The 19862-nt window shown below is 39.1% G+C and overlaps 1 protein-coding gene across 2 annotated transcripts in view; it reads left to right on the forward strand.

Annotated features, from left to right (window-relative positions):
• PALLD (palladin, cytoskeletal associated protein) overlaps nucleotides 1-19862 on the forward strand; it is a 205767-nt gene that overhangs the window by 19411 nt on the left and 166494 nt on the right. For both annotated transcript variants that reach the window (XM_019534592.1, XM_019534593.1), the window contains exons 7-8: nucleotides 5201-5320; nucleotides 7960-8305. In XM_019534592.1, the coding sequence (XP_019390137.1) occupies nucleotides 5201-5320; nucleotides 7960-8305 (466 nt within the window). The remainder of the gene's footprint in view (nucleotides 1-5200; nucleotides 5321-7959; nucleotides 8306-19862) is intronic.

Genomic DNA, 19862 nt, shown 5'->3' on the forward strand with positions numbered 1-19862 from the left:
ACTCTATCACGTCTGTACAGCCTGTAGTCCTCAATGCTTACTGCCCAATCATGGGTAGTGTCCCACCAGGTTTCAGTTAGCCCAACTAAGCTGAAGTTTTTGTTTGCAAGCAGGAGTTACTCCTGCTTGTTTCTTCAGCTTGTTTGCCATGCTCGTAGCATTAGTACAGAGACACTTGAGATCCCCGATGGGTGCCCTTGGTGCCCTCCAGTCCTGATGCCCATCGGGCCCCTTAGTATTTACGTGGGCTGTTCCAGCACATAGCTTGTGGTCTGCTGATCCTAGGTTCTCTTTTTCATCTGCATCCCTGTCCCCGATGAACCTAGTTTAAAGCCCTGCATAGGACATCAGCCAGCCTGTAAGAGAACAGAAGAGAGAGATGAAGACCGTAATGTCCCAGGATGCCCCTTTTGTGGATGTGCAGATTGTGGTTGAATAAGCCAAAACCCGCTTGGTGACACCAACTTCAGAGCCGCAGGCTGACTTCTTTAATGCGTGGAGTGCTGGAAGCCCTGTGGGGGAGGTGGTAAGGTCCCACTTTTTTTTTCCCCAGCAGAGCCTGCCTGTCTCTGTCTGGCCAGGGGGTGAGCTGCTGGTGGCATCTGAACTGCAGGGGGCCTGGTCCTTCCCTCTGTGGTGGTGTACCCCCCAGGGCTGACAGCTTGGAGCCAACACCCAGCTTGCTAGCACCCCACCTGGATGGTCCTGGGGGGCACTGCCACTGCAGAGGGAAGGATGAGGGCCCCCCACAGCTCAGGGGTCACTCAGCCCGCTAGTAGCTCGCCCCCTGGCTGTGGGAAGGCTCTTCCAGGGGGAATTAAAAAAGCAGCGACTGGTTGGATCCTTTTTTTTTATCTAGTGGAGCCTGCCTACAGCTGGGGGTCGAGCTGCAAGCTGCATCTGAGCTGTGGGGGACTGCAGTCCTTCCCTACATGATGGTGGAGTCCCTTGGGGCTGCCCAGGCAGGTTGCTAGCAAACAGGTTGCTAGCTGATTTGGAACAGCTCAGGGCCCACTGGCAGCTCACCTCTCAGCTGTGGGCAGGCTCTGCTGGGAAAAAGAAAAAAAGATTGGGCCCCTCACCATAAGTGACAGAGCCCTTTAATTGAATCAATGTGTTTTTTAATTGTCACAATTAAAAACCCACTTTTTCAGTTAAGGGAGAACTAAATCCCCATCACATATGCAAGTGGCCTTAGGGACTAAGATTGAAGAGAAGATACCAGTCTCCCACAAGACATTTTCAACATCAGTTTTTTACCTGCAAGTATCACTATATGTATCCACTCTTTCTTTTATGGCAGAAACTTTGTTGTGGCTTTGGAACTGTGTATATGTGTGGAGCAACATCTCTATGTATTGCATCATGATTGAAAAACTAAAGAAAAGCTATTTGTGTTCCAGGATTATGTATGTATTACAGTGGAGGAAGTTGAAGATCAAAGTTGAAAATCAAAGCTGTAGATCAAAGAAAAGCTTTAATTTCAGTGTGATGCACACAAACATTCTGGGAAATAAATGCAGTCCACTGCAGTCTTTTTCAACAAAGAAATTAGTTAAATGTTTCAGAACTAGACTGCTAATCAAAACGGCCAGAAGTAGAGCAATTTTCCTACATATCTAATAACATAACTACAATTTTAAGGTACAGCAGCCTGGGAGTGAAGATTTTTTTTAGCTATAGTTCTCCCTTAAGGTGATTCTGACTCTCAAGGAATGAATCAAAAAGATCAGCCTCTAAAACATAGCCTTTCCTTCTAGCCAAATGAAAATATAATCAAGTGCTAGTATGCGTCAGTATATATGATCAGTATCTTAAGACTTAGCCAAATACCCAGCAAAAATAGGCATCCAGCTCCTAAGAAAGAAGTTCTTTAGCTGATTCCCACATGTACTGAACCAGTGTTTTCTCCAGTACTTTCTACAGATGCTTGCTAATAAGTCCTTTAACTAGGATTCTTCATGGGACAAAGATAATGTTGGTTTTGGGCAACAAATCATCTGAAGGCAATAGCAGTCATTTTTGCTTATACCGGGGTTGAATTTTGCTCCAGATATCTTTTGGGCACATCTGTAAGTGCAACTAATGTGCCTGAACCTTCTGTGAAGAAAATTCAGGCTCATTAAAGCATTCCTGTGTGTACATGTGCATCCCTGTCGGGAGCAAATTTGCTCCCAATGGGAGCAGTTCAGTCTAGGGCTGCCCCTGCCCTCCTGCAGCAGCCAGGGGGAGCTCCAGGCTCCCCTGGGTGCCAGCACTGATGGTCAGGCTTGGGCTCCAGAGAGCAGAGGATAGCTTCCAGCTGCACAGAGCTTGGGATTGCAGCCCAGCTCAGCAACACTGGCTTGGGGCAATGCCCTATGTCCAACTGTGAGAGTAAGTAACACCAAGACCAAGGGGAGATGTAGAGAAGAGGCAGCTCCAGGACTGGGTGGGGAGGCACAAGGGGGAAGCAGCAGTGGGGGGAGAGATTCTCCTCACATTTCCCCCAGTCCTGGTGCTGCTTTTCCTTCGTGTCTCCCCCATCTCAGTACTGCTCAGCTCCCAGCTCCCCCCAGTAATGGGTGGGGAGCAGGAGCTGACAGGGGCATGTATTCCATGGGCAGTGGCAGGTGTGAGAGGATAGGGGATCTCTGTCCCCAGAGACTTGCTGCTGCCTGTGTAGCCCACACCCTACTCAGCTCCTGCCCCTCTTCTGTGCCTGGGGGGTAACCAGGAGTTGAGCGGCACCAGGATCGAGGACAGAGAGCTCCCCCATCATAGCACTGCTCAGCTCCTGGCTTTGGGGGGCGGGGAGGGGAGCTGGGAGCTGAGCTGTGCCAGAGCTACAAACAGCTCCCCCCCACTGCCCACTGTGGCTCCATGCTGCCTAGGCTGATCAGAAGCAAATTGCTCTTGGTCAGTGTCTGTATGTGCACTACTGCGCAGTAACTAATGTGCTGTTAATTTAGTAACTGTATTTGTTGATACTAGCAAAAGACGTGTTAGCCTAAGTTACTGTGCAGAAAGTCTTCACATGTGCAGATGCTGATGCTTAACCACACATTATATTAGTCTAATGATCAGTAAAGCATCTTGTGTAGATGCATTCTTTGATTAGTGAGATGTTTACAAAGGATTTCTAAAGCTACTGCTTGCTTCAGCCAGTGTTGCCATCATAGAGCATCACATATATACTAGGCAATCTGACTGTCCAACAGTTTAGGTCAAAAGGTCAGCTTGTCAATGCAATTTATTTTACTATTGATGTATAAAATATATTATTAATACAGGTTTGCCATGCAACATTAGTTTATAAGTAAAAATTATCATGGTAGAATATATTTTAATTAAATGACTCTTTAATTATTGAAAGATATATTGTCATCTCTTGATAATTCTATGTGAATTAGTACATTATATTATATACACCCTTAAGTTCTGTCTTTTTTCATATACAGTTGTAAAAATATGACGCCACTGGATTGTACCTTTGTTCCATCACAATGCAATGTGACTGATAAATTTATTATGTTGGTTGCAATTCCCATTTGTGGTTCTGAAATACTCATCATTTAGAATGTTGCTGTTCCTTTAACAGGAAATTAATATGGTTTCTGTATCAAATTACATTCCAAGGAATTGTTGAATCCAGGAAGACTCATGTGCGTTTAACAAGATAACATTACTTAATACAGTACCTAAAACACAGCAATTCTAAAAAGTTTGACCTCTTTAGTTCAAAAACTAGCTTGTGTTACATATTACTAGCCTGATAAGACTTTTCATGACTCATTACCTTTCATCTGGGTCAGATAAGTTCCAACGTGCTATAGTACTACCAGACATCCTTTTGCAGTTACACAGAATGACTACTCTGAGCTGCCAAAAAATATGTTTTACTGTCTGAAGAAAAAAAAAATCATGCCAGACCTTTAATTAGTCATTCCTTTTCAGCCTGTCTCCAACACAGGAAGTCTTTGGATATACAGCAATTTGAAAGAGGAAAAATCCTTTAACTTTAATTGAGACATCAGCTTGCTGCCCCTCAAAGAAACTTCAAGAACTACTCCCCGCATCTCATTGTTTAAGCTAAGAGAAATAAAACGTACCCTTACTACAGTCCTTTGCAGAGTAATTCTCTTGTGAAAACTGGTGGGTTCTGAAATATTCAGTTTACTTCTCCAGTTCTGCTCATTGCTATTTTTAATATGTTAAAAATCAAATGAATATGTAGAGATCTACAAGAAAGCACAAAATGCTTCAATTTTTTTTCTACCGAAAGTGTGGTACAAGTTTAGTCATAAATTTCAAGTGTAAAGCTTGGGAGATGCCTATATATAGCTTATACAACCTGTGTTTTGAAAGGTGGTTTCTAATTGCCTAAAGAAACCTTGAACTTAAAGTATCCAGGATAGCTATATACAAGTGGGATTGTTTAAATCTGCTTTGAAAATTCCTGTAGCATTCCAGTAGAACTATCAATATGTTGATATCTTTTTTTACTATCTAGTATCCTATGCATTTCCAAAGTTAGATAATATTAGGGAGATTGTATAGGAAAAACTGGAACTATGGCTCAGTTAATCAACATCATTACCATTACAATACCTGAAAATGATGGAAATAAGAACATGAAGCCTTTGATAAAGATCAAACTGTGGTATGACCAGTCCCAAACTTTTGGTAGGTTTGGACTCTCATACAAGATTTCCAGTTTAGGTCCTGCTGCATTTAAGGCAGGGAGGGACATAATTTGGTCTCTAAAGTTCTGTCACAATTCCTGTTGTCTTCACTGACTCTTGCCTGTTAAAGGTCATCAGAGGTGTAAAAGTATATGGAAAATGCAGGGAGTAAAAGATCAAGCTAATTGTTTAATCCAAACTAACTTTCTCTTTTTTTTTAAGTATATCTGGTTTTTGGTGGTTAGTTCTACCTTTAAAGAATGACAAGGTTCTTTGGGTAATTCCAATACCTTTTATTAGACCAACTAATAAAAGATATCAGATTTACCCAAAGAATTTTGTCTGCCTGTGTCCTTAGATCAACATGACTACAACCAATACTTGCACGTGTCAGTAAAGCTTCTGCTCCAAAAAAATCATTATTTTTGCATATTTAAAAAAAATAGTTGGGAAAAACCTTTAGCCTTTAGGCCCCTTTGAAAACATAGTGCCCTAAGTAGCTGATCATTGGTTTGCTCCTCTCTGCTCATTTCCAGAGGAGATCTGTACCCTGGTCATTGCAGAGACTTTTCCTGAAGATTCCGGAACTTTCACATGCACAGCAGCAAACGAGTACGGATCAGCAACGAGCAGTGCACAGCTGACAGTCTGCTCAGGTATGCAACAAAGGGAAGGAGGATTTTATATTGAAGGACTTAATAAGTTGCTATTCATGAGACATCTGTGAAGTTTATCTAGGAACGTTCTTTGCAGAAAGCAGCTGTTTCAGGACACAGAAACTTTGATGGGCACCTCCTTGCTGTACCTCCAATTCAGTCTTTCTGAGAGTAGTTTCATATCCCCCATAACTGCCTGAATCTGCTCTCTCCAAGTCTGGGAACTGCTTCTGGTGGATATTGGGAAGGCCAATGCATTTATCCTCAAGAGACATGAAAAAGAAACCATATGGATCCCCGTAAATATCTTCCAGAAATCCAGCTGCTAATTGAAAGGGTCAAGTACTATCAAGCAGCAACAGCTGAATCAGCGTTGTCTCTTCCTGGGGCAACAGAGCTGTTCAGGCAATCTGTTTTACTGAGTCCAAAAGCAGCAGAAAAAAAATTACAACCGAAAAGATGCTCTTTAAGCAGCTAACATGTTCATTAGGTTGATTCACAAAGTAATACAAATATAGAAAAAGAACCAGTACTCTGTGAAGAAAATTGTAGCAGTAGTATCCTAAAAAATAAATTACTGAAGAGAAACTGGACACAACTACACGTTCATTAATGTGCCATAGTTACTGCACATTAATCAATGCACAGTAGCTGGCAGTACTGCATAGTAGCACTGGTGCATGGGTTTTTAGTGGCACTAACTGAACAGTAGTCTAATATTACTGCGCAGTGGCATATTAGCACAGTTTTTGCTGTGACACTCTACTGCATAGTAATATTAGGCTACTGCACAGTTAGTGTGTAGAGAATCAAAAATCAGCCCAATGCACCCTCAGCTATTTTGTGTTCTTAAAGATATGGCTCTCCCAGATTTGGCTCAAGAAAAAAACATTAAGAAATCTAAGTTGAATGCCATTGACCACTTGTTAGTGCTAATGGCAGTAAGACAAACACATTCCTAAGACAGACTGGAGACAGAAATGCATTTTTACTAGGGGTGTCTGAAGTGGGCCATATTCGATTTGGATTCGGATTTGGCCCGATTTGGGGGACAGTGATTTGATTCATTGATTTGGATCACTGTCCCCATTCAGTTCGGACGAATCCGAATCTGAAGATTTGATGCTGATTTGGAGATTAAGTGATTTAGCCATAGACACAGCTTTAAATGTTTTTTCTACATACCTCGAGGTACCAGGCACGGCTCGTGAATGCTGAGATGGTGGGGCGGATGGAGTGTCCCACAGGAGCATGGGGGGGGCCCCCCACATGCTCGGCAGCAGAACTGAAAGTAGACTGGAAGTACTTCCGGTCCATTTTCTGGTCCACCACTCAGCACGTGGGGGGCCACTCCCTGTACCCTCCCAGCTTGGTGATTGGCCATGGGGAAACCCTGAGGGGGTCCCCATGCGCACCACAGCTGACCCAGAAGTGGACCAGAAGTGCTTTGGGCCCACTTCTGGGTCCACCACCGAGCACGCTGGAGACCCCTCCATGCTCCCGTGGGATGCTCCATCTGCCCCACCATCTCAGTGTTCACGAGCCACCTGGTACCTTGAGGTATGTAGAAAAAACATTTAAAGCTGTGTCTATGTCCGAATCATCGAATCTCTCCGAATTGATTCAGAGGGTTCTGATTCAATTTGGAAAAATTAAAGGGTCTCATGATTTGATTCAGATTTGGTGGTTCAACCGCTGAATTTCCGCCAAATTGAATCAGTGACCAAAGTTTCACACAGCCCTAATTCTTACTGCCTTTGTTGCTGTCAATTCAAATACCCTTTTTAGTTGCATCTGTAGAGCAGCATTTCTTGTAATTAAGTTGCAAGATTTGGATGCTAGAAAACCTGTGTCCTGTTCCCAGCTCTTTCACTAAGGACTAGTATGACGTTGAACTAGTCACTTGGTTATCAGAGCATCACTTGTTTCATCTTCAGAATGGAGAAAAATATTTACCTGTCTTGAAGATGAAGCTATTTGAAGATTTATATAAAGTGTGTTGCTATCCTTAGCTGTAATACAACCACATAAGTGCCAAAAATGAGTATTTGTTGTTAGTTTACTAATTGTATGTTTTCATTTATGCAAAGAACATTTTGAAAAAATAATCTAATGAAGCCTGACAGATTCTTTAACATCATGCTTCCGGGGCTAGATGGCAGTAGAGGCAAAATGAAAATAGATGACGTTACACTAGCAAAGATGGAAAATAAAATTCTTATGTTCTGTGTAGAACTTAAAGCAGAAATGCTGACTGCTTAGTTCCATAATGTGCAACCTGATGTTGTTGCTGACTTTGTGTAGTGAACATTAACGAGATTCCAGTGCAGAGATTTTATTCAGCCAGCCATTCTTAAATATATATAAACTACTTGCTGTTCTTAACTGGCAACAAGTGCCACCTCCATCCTGGCAGAGATGGAAAATGAATAGTCAGTAGCATATCTAATCTGGCATGAATATTTTTGAGAGCTCCAGAAAAAATATCCAATTGGCATAGGGACTATTCATAATGAAAATGTAGTGATCTCACCTTTTTAATAACCTAAAAGCACACTGCATGCATGTGTTGTGAAGAATCTGTTATGACGACTGAATATGACTTGTTGGACAGGAATTAATCTCCTTTTTTGTTTTAGCCAACTCGGAAAGCTCTTGCCATGAATTGTCAGCAAGAGAATCCAACTGTGATGATTTCCAGCATTTCCCTCCTCCCCCTCCAATGCTTGAGATTAGTTCTCTTGAGCTTCCTCCAAAGAAGCACACAGAAAGCCACCAGGTGAACAACACTGAACGTAGACCCAGTGTAGCAGCTCTTCAGTTACAGCTAAACTCTTCTGAGAAGAAACCTAATGGCATCCATCCCAGTCATGGAGTAAATGGTGTGATTAATGGCAAAACTAACAGTGATAAATCTACCCCATCTCCAGCTGTCTTGCTTTCACCCACCAAGGAGCCGCCACCAGTGCTTGCCAAACCAAAGCTGTGAGTATTTCTACATGGTGTTTTAATTCTCCTTTTCCTAAATTTGCTAGCTGTTGAAAGCAAACCTTCTACCCTAAACATTGTCTCCTTGACAAATAATGGCCAGAACTGTGACTGTTTCTTGATTAATGCCTTTCTTGTTAGAGTGGATGAACTCCCAAACAGCTGAATGCAAGAAAAATCAGCAAACTGTAATTTATGGTCATAGCATATAAAAGTATATTAAGCATACTAAAATTAATATTGTAGCATAAAACCGCAAAACAAAAACAATGCATATTAATGGCTGCTAATGTCCTTTATTCAACCACCTGTAATACATATGATATATACAATTTAATTTATTTTATTATATTAGGATAATACAACATGCATAAACTCCTTTCATTGATATCCTATTCATAATGGTTCTGAGTCAATATAATAAGATAAGAAACAGCATATGATAGGAGGGAAGAGGGATACAGAAATTACAACAAATAAAAACCATACATTTTTGGCCTGGTGCCTGTTACATTATAATTTATATTACATGATAGATTTCAGCTTGGCTTTTGTAGGGGGTGTAGATTATGTCTTAAGTATCTGTACAGCAGTGCATTTTGGCACGTAGACGTGCCTGAGGACTGCACAGAGACTCCTTTTTCCAACCCTGCTAAAGACTTGTCCAGTCAGGAAGACAGAGTAAAATAATTTCTATCTTTTTCTTATCTGTATCTTTGCTCACTGTTACCAGGAATTACTATATCAGAAGGGCTGACTGAAATTATCAGATCAGAGTAGTACATTTATAATGGACCAAATCCATTTTTTGAAAAAGGAATAGGATTTTGTTGTTTGTTTTTGTTCTGTTGTTTTTAAATGGGGCTAAAGAAAGGCAGAGAAAGGAAGGTCTTTCCTCCGTTGCCCAAAAAATCTCCATATATTGATGTGTTATCCAGAAGGCATACATTTTTTAATTGATTTTTCTTGTGCTAAACTTATTCCATCTTTTGTAATTTAATACAATATTTAAACCAAATTCTACACCTCTGACTCCTGGAGAACTCTCATTAATGTTTTACTGATGTATCTGTGAGGCTTCCAGGGCAAGTGCTGCCAGATTTGTCCCTAGTTTTCTTAATTATTTGTCTGTTTCCGTTAGTCACACCATGACTTGTGCATCCCAGGATTGATTCATGTTCTTTCTGTACAGTGAGTATGATGCTTCTTTATAAGTGATCCAAACCAAAATATTTATATACATTCTGAACCATAACCCGTATCAACATGTTGTTTTAAAAAAGGGCAATGGTGAAGTTGAGAACCACCAGTAGAATCAGTTGAGTAACTTCTGGCTATGTTCATATTCAGAAATCTATAACACTAGTAATTTAAGTAACAGAAACAGCATTCATTATAAAAGCAACAGCTAAAAAGCCTGACTTTGGACTTAGGGATGTCTTGCTTCAATCATATTCAAAATCATTAGATGTAGTTGTTTATATAAAAATATTGTGTTCAAACAGAGATTAACATGAAGTCAGAGAAGCTGAATCAGGAGGGATTACCAGGCTACAACAGTTTCTTTTGCTTTGAAGTTCAAAACCCTTCAATTTTAAGTTCTTGGTCAAAACTATCATGAGTATATTAAAAATATAATCTTCCTACATTTTTCAGCATGTCTGCGAAAAACAGACAGAACAGTTTTGTGGTTAATGAAAAAGTGGATGAGTGGCTAAGGCACAAGTTTTTAGACTGACATCATTAGTTCTTTTTGAGTCAGACTTTCAGCACAGAGCTCAGGTACAGAACTGGGAATTGTTATTATTTATTCTCTAATTCTTGTTGGTTGAGTTTTTCATGCTCTAGGTGCAGAACTCTAAGTACAAAATCCAGTTATATAAAATAATCAGAATTAGAAATGAGTTGAGCCTAGTTATGAGAGTTTGGACCTTCTTGTAAATCCACATCCCTTTTCTTTTGTAGTAAATTAGCTTCTGATCTGTTTTATCCTCCCAACATTTCTGTCCCTGCTGAAAGGAACCCAACATTTGCTATCCTTGCACAACCATGAAGTTATAAACTAGTGAAACAAACCTAATTTCAATTAACTGCAAAATCTGTGCATATTGAGCAATTAGATTCTACCTGTCCAAGAGGAAACTTGCTCAATTGCTTCAAAATCTAAATGCACCTCTGCTGTGAGAATATGTGCTATTGTATTAAAATCTTGAGGTGAAACTGTGGGCTGTATTTTTGAAAGGAGGAAGAGATGAAGATCTAAAGAGAGTTTAAGCCACCTGTGTTCGCTGTCAGTTCTGTTCTGCTCTAGAGGTTGGGTGGATCCTAGCAAAATCAAAACAGGATTGTAGGCGTTAAGGCAGCAACCTATCACTTGCTGTCTTAGTGCTGCGTTGTACTGTACCTAGAATTTCTCCTAGCCTTCATGATGCAGCTACACTCCTTGAATCTTAGCACTTTCCTTTTACTGAAGTTAAAGGGGGCCTTCCTGAAGCAGATTCCTGCTGTCTGAATCAGTCTTCACTGGAAGTATTCTCTGTAAACTGGATCAGGACTTTTTAGATGCTCATTATAACACTTCAAGTCAGTCTGCCAGGCAGGAGTCCTGGTCAAGATGTGTCCTCACAAACAAATGATTACAATAAAAATATCCTGCAAAAATGTGATACAGTGTAATAGACAAAATGGAAACAGAGCAATGAGGCAATTGATATTGGCATTCTGTGAGCTAAAAGAAAAGGTGGAATGTGAGAATTTCCTTGCTGGGGTAGGGAAATATAGCAGGAGGAGACCTACTTCCACCATATGCAACCTTTCTGTGGATGTTCAACTGTTGCCGCCAGTTCCTTGCTTCCTGACCTACATACAAAGTCTGAGATTGATCAGTAGCAGCCACATGTAAAGGGGCATCTGGACCTGGCCTGCAAGAGCAGCACCATCAACCAAAGAGATTATCCCTACCCTCCTGCACTCCTCACTAAAGATGAATTGTTTCCGGTAGTGGACTCTCCTGAGCCTTTTTACACCCTTCTCCCCTCTTCTCCATTACCAGACCATTAAAAAACATAAAATTAAGGTTAGTAGCGATATGGGCTATAATTAAAATCCAAAAATTCAAAAAACAATGGCCAATTAGGTAATCTGACACTGAAAAGCACAGTTGATTGGTCAAATCCTGCACTAATCACATCTAAATGATTGTTTTGGGCAGGTGGTATATTTATTCAAAATCCATGTCACTGGGGAAGAACTAAATACCACAGCAACATGAGAAATGCAGATGATTATTTAATAGACAGCAGTGAGGAGAAAGAATCTTTTTTCCTAAATCAGTTCTTTAATTCAAATGAGTTGGCCCCTTCTTTCTACAGCATGCCACTATAATAATCAAGTTCATTCAATAATTAATTACATCCATCCTCAAATTTCTACCCTAAACAAATACATATCTAAAATTCACAATATCAGTGGCAGAGGCACAGATCAGAATCACAAGAACCAGTGCTTTATTCACAGTTTGGCTCTACTGTCTCTGTTCTGCATATTATTCTGATTTCTTGCTTCCAACATAATAAAATAGGACATGTATTTAGGAATACATATGTAACATATTCTGCACTGACAGTTTTTCCTGCAGTGATATATGTGTATTTGGTTGCATTAAGCTCAATTCTAAATGCATTTGGCACCAGACCAAGTCAATAACTATCATCATTACTCATAAGGATTACATTATTTAGTCTCGATAGCCATACGTCAAGAATATTGTGGGGTTTTTAAAACTTCCTTCTGTACAAGGATGACTACAGTAATTCTCTAACTTCTGCCAACTTTTGCCTCAAACTCAACTGTCATAACTGTCATAAATCAGTATTGGATACATGTGCCATTTTCATGCAAAAATTGTGTATATTGGTTGCAGTAGCATAGTGAAAGTTGGGTTGTGCACTTGTAACAAGGGTTCAGTCTCATTGCTCACAGAATGTATATATATTTACAAGTTAATATTACATTAAGAACTGTGCCCCCTGCAAAATTAAGTATCTCTGTGTGTCAGTCTCTTCCCTTTCCCAAAGAATCTTAGTAGAATCATGTGAACATTTCAGAATTTCTGAATAGTTAACATTAACTGAAATCTTATGCACAGACTATTCTTGAAGTATCAAATTGCAATTAAAATAGTTTATTTTCCCTCATTGCTACTCTGTTGGTTACAGACAGAATCACTCTTAAAGGTGGCCATTTTGACAGATGGGTAGCTAGCAATCAGTGTCTTCCTTTACAGCTAATTTGCATTCAGTGATTCTATTAATTGCAATAACTGAGTGATATGAAAGAAACTAGTCATATATGTTTCAAGAGTTCTCACTAGAATAATACGAGTTCTTACTGCTCTTTACGGATTACTTAGCCATTTGCTAGCTTGGACATAAGTAAGTAGCAGGTTTCTCACTGCACTGCTTCCCTGTCACCCCTGAATGCTGTGACTATTGCTTTCTACTTTCTGTGCCTGTGCACTAGGTTATTATAGAAAGATGGATACTATTTTCATTATCATATTTGCCGTGTACAGTTAGGCTCTGAATCTTGGGAGGACAGCAGCATGGAATGTGTCAATATGAATTCCAGCATCTAATGTATACAGAGAGGCAGGAGCTCATATACATCTCTGTGTTCAATATTGGCTTTCTTCAGTAGCTCACTGCTCAGTGTCTGAGCTCTAGAGGTGCCTCAAGCTATGGATATACAGCTCAATTTTAGCATTACCATTCTGAGACCTGCCATGCTTGCTCTGGGCACACTACCCTTAAAGCAGAAAAAACATTAGCCTTAGCATGGTACTGCACATATGTCAGTAGGATCTGCCTATTGCTAAAGCTAAAACTTGGTGTGCATTCATTAAAGCAGTAGTACTCTGGGTTCCAGACATAGTGGACATGGCATTTTTCATTACAGAGCTGGCTATTGCTATAATTGAACAGTAGAGAGATACCTTAACTCTCCCTATTGACTATATAGAGTTTAGATTTCTAGCCTTATTTGAATCACTCACCCTGGGTCAGGTGCTTAGTTTAGGAATAGCTCACCCTGCTTCATTGCAAAGGATTGGACCTTGAGGTCTCTTCCAGTTCTAGGATGTTAAAGCATGCTAAGTTATACACAGTCAACTGGCTAATTTGGATTTTACCCCATTGTTCTTGATACCTATGCCATACCTGTGTATGTGTTTTTGCATAGTTATATATTTAAGATGCTTTATTTGGCTAAAAGAAGTTTTTATCTTGAGCAGAATATGCAAAAACCATCCTTCACTTTCGTTAATGAGGCAGAAGGTAGGGCAGGGTGACATCTATAAAAGCATAGCATCTGATGGACTAGGTTGTTGCCCTTCTTGTTCTACATTCTGCCCACCTTCAGACTAACACAGCTAACCACCTCTCTTTAATGAAAATTTACAAAAAATATTTCTTATTAAACTATTAATAGTTTAAAAGTCCATAAGGGTAGCAAAATGAATACTGAAAATAAGATCATGGCTAGAATGTACTGTTTAGATAAAGCCTGCAATACTTTCTAATATCACATAGCGTAAAACTACATGTAACTCAAGTCCCTCTTACACTATGTTGAACAAAAATCAAAATTGTAAGTATTTATGATTTTTTTTCTCAGTGATGGGTTGGCCACAGTGACAGATGTGGTATTTTTGTGAGTGAAATGCTCAGTGTGTGTGTTTAATGGAAACAATGGCCACGGCAAACAAAGCGTTATACCCAAAGGTCAATGTTTCATGCTGACTCAGTTTGTCTCTTCTACCTGTAATAGCTTGTTTTTATTTCAACTGCAAGCTTTTTGGGAGCAGGAACTCTCAGTGATTTTTGTATTGTTACTGCCCAATCACAGGCCCCGATCCTCTTAACTTGTAGATTCTATTGTAGTATATATATTCAGTAATAGTAATGAGAGCTAAAATGTGAGGCAAAATAATTAGCACACAACTATGATTACTTTGTCTGTTTACAGTACATGCTGTATTCACATCAATGTCCATTTTACATTATCAGGTTGATTTTTGCATTTACCTCGTTTTTGTTTTCCACATTGATGATTTTTACTAAAAATAGAGACAAACTTCTGCAATAATTCCATATGAAAATATGCAGATTTCTGTTGTACTAGTTGCTAATCAACATACATCAGTTGCACTTGTAGTAAGTTCATATTTCACAGAAAATACTTGTCACTGATGGTATTCAGCTAACAGAATTATTAAGAAAACAAAACCTATTAAACTGCCTCCTGAACTAATATTATTGTCATTGAGAGTGGCATGTCAAAAAGTGTGATAATGGAGTACTTGGGGCAAGTGTGCCAGTATATTGGTATGACTTTGAAAGAAGAGATTAGCTGACTTCCTCAGTCATTACAGATCACCATGAAAAGCTGTGTTAGCACGTCTCTGTCAAATGGGGTAATTTGTGGCATGTGCTATAAGAATGTTTGAAAATTCTTACCTGCATAACAGTGTCTATAGTTATGAAGATGTGCGTAATTCTTTATAGAGGAACAAAGATTAGTGGAATAAGCTTTCTGAATCTTGTGGTATTTGGTATGTTGAAACAAAATAGTTGAAAGTATGTGTACTGTTTATTCAGGTCACTAAGTCTCAAAAGATCTAATGTCTGTTAGCTGTGCAAAGAAATCTCTTATCTGGAGAACTGCCAGATAACTTTAGATGCCTTCTTTCATGTAAGTACACATAACCATATAGAGATAATTTTAATGATTTTGATTTCTTAATTAACTTTTAAATATACTAGTCTTTAAGTAAATGTTCCATGTGATTTCAATATAATGCTGCACGTAGGACATTTTATAGTTCATTTCTATCAACTTTGAAAAGACAAGAAGTATTCTGAAACTATTTTATCCTATCTCATTGGCCTTAATCTTTCTGTTCTATAGTAATGTCAAACAGACAGGTGGATCTGATGCTGCTTGTTGAGAAATTATTTCCTCATGTTCTTTTAAATTAATCTTTTAGCTCAGTTCCTTTCCTGTTGACTTCACTGGCAGTACATTTAGACCCTTTATTTGGTTTAATTACTTTTACAAGCAGCTTTTAGGCGGCATGTTACTTTCAAAAACCTCTCAATGGGTTCTTTCACAATCTCCCAAACAAGGGCAAATCATTTTATTATTAAATGATCATCTGCATAAAGCAGGCAGTGAGCTTTTGGACTATTCAAATAAGTTTCTGGTTTCCTCCCATTTCTTCAAAAGCTGACTTAAGTGAAAACCTAAGAGCAAATATTATGAACTTAATTATAATAATTAATCAAAAACACAAGTCAGGCTTTTATAAAATGTTAAGTAATTCAGCGAACGTATAATTTAACACTAACTAGTAAGGAATAGCATAATCTATAGGTACTACAATAGGGCTGAGAGGTTTCCTCTTCCCTACGCCCTTATAAATAGTGTCACTGAACTTTAAATCTAAAATCTGCAGCTGCAGAAGTCTGTATCTCTTTGAAACAATGGATATCTACAAACATAAAGGTTAAATGTAAGCAAGAAATGTATTTCTAATGCTTTGCTTTCTCTCTTGGCAATGAATGTTGTCTATGTTCTGACCTTTAATAGGTGGAGAGAACCAACTGTACATCCTGCTTACATAAGAGCTTAAATAAAACTAATCAGTAATTTGACAGGAAAAGTCAAACATCCACATTCTCTGTCTCAGTAATAAAACATGCACATGTGCAGTATAGTTAGACTACGGTTGCTGCGTTTATACTTTGAATTTATGAAGGCAGATTTTTAGTGCCCTTTGAACAAACACTGCCAAGTTTCCTGGTTCATTTGTATCAAGATTTTCAGACATTGGATTTATTTTTTTACCAAATAGGAAAAGCTTTCAGTGTAATATGTGCAGGGGTAAGTGGGAAATGAGGAGTTTTGGGGGTTGAGATTTTTGCATTTTTATACACAATTTGAATATGTATATCAGAATACCGACTTCTCCCTTACCTTGCAGTGGACCAGTAAATGCTTTTCCTCTAAAAGGGGAAAATAAAACGTGGATCTGGTAAAATGTTGGTAAAGTCCTGGGAACAGGGATGTCTCATCAATTTGTTGTGCTGAACACCTTATAGGGTCCAGATAACAGGGCAAAGTATTATAGTATAAAACACACACTTAGGCTGAGAGTCAATTTTCTCACATTAATAGTGTAGAGGGGTGAAAATAGTTACCTATTTGGTTAGTGAACTGAAAAATTGCTCAGTTCCCTGAATATTAGGGAAAATGTTGCATTTTTAGTTTAGTATTTTTAGCTTAAATTGAAATAAATTTAGCAGCAACATTTGATACCCAATTTATAAATTACAATGTCCAATTTAAAAAATGATTAAACAAAACCTTTCAACTGAGTCATGGTATTTAACAAAGTAGAGCATATGACTCCATTCATAGCTTTCAGTCAAGCAGGTTGAAGAGCCACGAGGAACTGGGAAAGGTTAGTTTGCCCATTGTGGGACAATTTGTCCCACAACAAAGCCCATGTACAGGGGCATGCACTGCAGCACAAAGTAGTGATGCAAATTTGTGCTGATACTATTTGTGCCACTGCAAGCACATGTCCCTGCTCATCTGGATGCAGCCTAATGTGCCACCCTGCTTTATCTTCTGCCCAATATATTTCCTGTAATCAGATTTACTATAGTATTCCTTTATCCTTGGCCTCTATTACTGCCTAACATGTATGCAATCTGGAATACAAAAGAATTACTTTTTTGAGAGATGAGGAAGTGATTTTCATTTCCCACATTGCTCACAAAGTAGGCAATAAATCCATTATGGGGTGAGCATGGCTCACTTGGGCAGCATCAGGAAATAAGGGAACAAAAGATAGATGGTGAAGTTTAGAAGCAGGTCCACCTACCCCAAGGTTTCATATAGGTAACTTGTAGGAATGAGAAACACTGTGGAAACCAAACCAAACCAAACAACATAGAACTCTCTTCTTCCTCTATCTTTTAAAGACAGTCCTTCCAGCTCCAGACTGAAATGTGCTAGTTGACATAATGGCAGTTTGTACTGCTCTTACACTGACATATTCATTCTGAGCATAATTGAAGTACATCAATTTCCCAAGCTGTCAGTATGGTTTCTTTTCCCATTAAAATTCTTAGAAAAAGCCAAACAAATGTTTAATTTTGAACAGAAAAGAATCTTACATGCTACCTCCATTTGAGCAATTTTTTTCAAGTTTGAAGTGTCTTTTGTAAATCAGACATAGGCAACTGTAGATGAATTGATAGGTACAGTATTGTCTGCAGTACTAAGTGGGGAAGTAGTTTCTAGCTTGTGCAGATTTTTTTAAAGACATGCTTACTAAGTGCTTTTATAACATTTGTAGAGTAAGCATACATAAGACAGATCTCTGTTTGGTACCAAAATTGTAGCTCTACTTTATAATTGCAGCTCAGTTTATAGTCATCTACTTTATCATTAGAAATAATACAGTAATGTATATTACTTTAGTCATTTTGGTAGTTATCTCCACTTTCCAGAAACCTTTGCTTTTATTCAGTAATTTATTGTGTTACACGCATGTCATAGAACTGAATAATATGAGTGGCAAGTTGCATATATCTGATTTCTACTATGAATTCAGGCCAAAAAAAGTTAGGATTACATTCAATTTCATATTGAAGTCAGTTTATATTACAGTTTCTTTCAAAACAGGAGACTTCTCACCACATAGCTCTTATACACGGTCTGGTGTAGATTGTTGCAAAACGTTTTGGCAGGACCATATTCTTAACTATAAAAATGATCAAAAATGCCTTAGGATGAAAGACTAATAAAATTAAACTTGAATCTAGGAAGCCAAGAAAGAAACTGGCCAACTTTGCAAAAGAGCTAAAGCATATGATAAACTGTCATGCCTAAAAAGATGGTAGGTTTATTCAGCAGAGATCTCTAACAGCAGCAAGTGTATCCTCTGAAAATAGGTACCCTCATTCTAGTGTTGCCAGCTGTGATCTGACCGTAGTAGAATGTGAAAGACTGAAGAATAGGAAGAGGGAACAAGAACAGTTCTTGAAGTATAACAAATTAAAGAATACTTAATTGTTTACAGAAAAGAAAATAAACATGCTCAGGTATTTTAAGGAGAGAATGGGCCATTATTTCCTCTTGTCTTGTTTGACTAAGTATAGATGGTCAGAAAGCCCAAGGCTGAATTGATTCAGTCTTTGCAGGTTAGTCTAAGCTGCAGAGATTAAACAGAGAAACAGCTGGACACACATTTACCTTTGATTCACAAAATGCAGCCACATGCCTGCAGTGGCTCAAGCTAGAAGCCAGGGGGCATTAGACCACAGCTCACTGGCACATAGCCAGCATGGGAGAGTGTTCATTTCCTGCTGCCCCCGAGGTGTCTGGGATTTGTAGTCCAGAATCACAGAAGCCAGACTCTGCAGGGTTGTTCATCACTTCCTCTTCCTTCTTCTAGGTGCCTCTGGGATTTGTCCTGTACGGTCGCAGCCAGCAGTAACTTTTAGTAAGTTTAGCAGGGCAAGGCAGCAGGGTAAGGGGGGTTTAATAGGGAGAACCCCCCTCCGTGGCCCCAGACCCCAGCCAGGGTTTGCCTGGAGAGGTGGGGGGGTCAATCCCTCCCCCCTAACCCTTAGCTCTTCTCTGTTGGAGCAGGCAGCACAGCTCAGCTCAGGGATGGAAAGCATGTTGGGATGCTGGGAGACTTAAACTAGGAGGGGGTCTGGGACAGAAGTTTCATAAACCAGTTTGACCCATATCAGTTAAGTCTGGTGCTACATTCAACCAGGCATATCGTAAACCAGTTTCAGCCATTTTTAAACTGGTTTACATGCACTGATCTTCTGTTCTGTTACAGGTTTAAACCAGTTTCTGATTTCTTAAACTGGTTTATGTGTAAGACTGTCCCTAGTCTTTGAGTTCAGACCATAAAACCTGACCTACCAATTTCTGTATGAAGGCTACAACTTGCGTTTGTGCAACAGCATGCCTTTTAGTGAGACATCCATTTATGCATTAGTTGTACTTAATGTTTAGTTATTTTATAAAAGAAGATGTCCTTGAGAATAAAGAATTAAAAATGAACCTCTTTGAAATCAAGCACTGAAAAAATAGCTTTATATTTAATATATGTGACCTACAGAACCTTGAAATAAACTAAAGATGAGGTTTCAAGTGTAATATGTACCATGTTCTTCGAAATGAAAGGAAACCAACAAAGAATAGGAAATAGATTCACTGAGAGTGATAAATAATTTTAAGTAGGCAATTGCAGAGTGGCCCTCTTTGTGCCATGGATGCTTCTCTTTCACATTTATAGGTCCAGCTATCAAGAAACATAATGGGAAGGTTTTTATAAGAGGATAGGTTAGTGAACAGCTAATTCACTGGGTAAGTTGCTTCTACAAAAGGCTTTATATATCTTATGTTGAGAGCAGGAGATTCCTAATATATCACAAAATGAAGGGATTTATAGGTGCCAAAAGGT

The sequence above is a fragment of the Crocodylus porosus genome, unplaced genomic scaffold, assembly GCF_001723895.1.
Source record: "Crocodylus porosus isolate Cpor-Errol unplaced genomic scaffold, CroPor_comp1, whole genome shotgun sequence".
Classification (NCBI taxonomy): Eukaryota; Metazoa; Chordata; order Crocodylia; family Crocodylidae; genus Crocodylus; species Crocodylus porosus.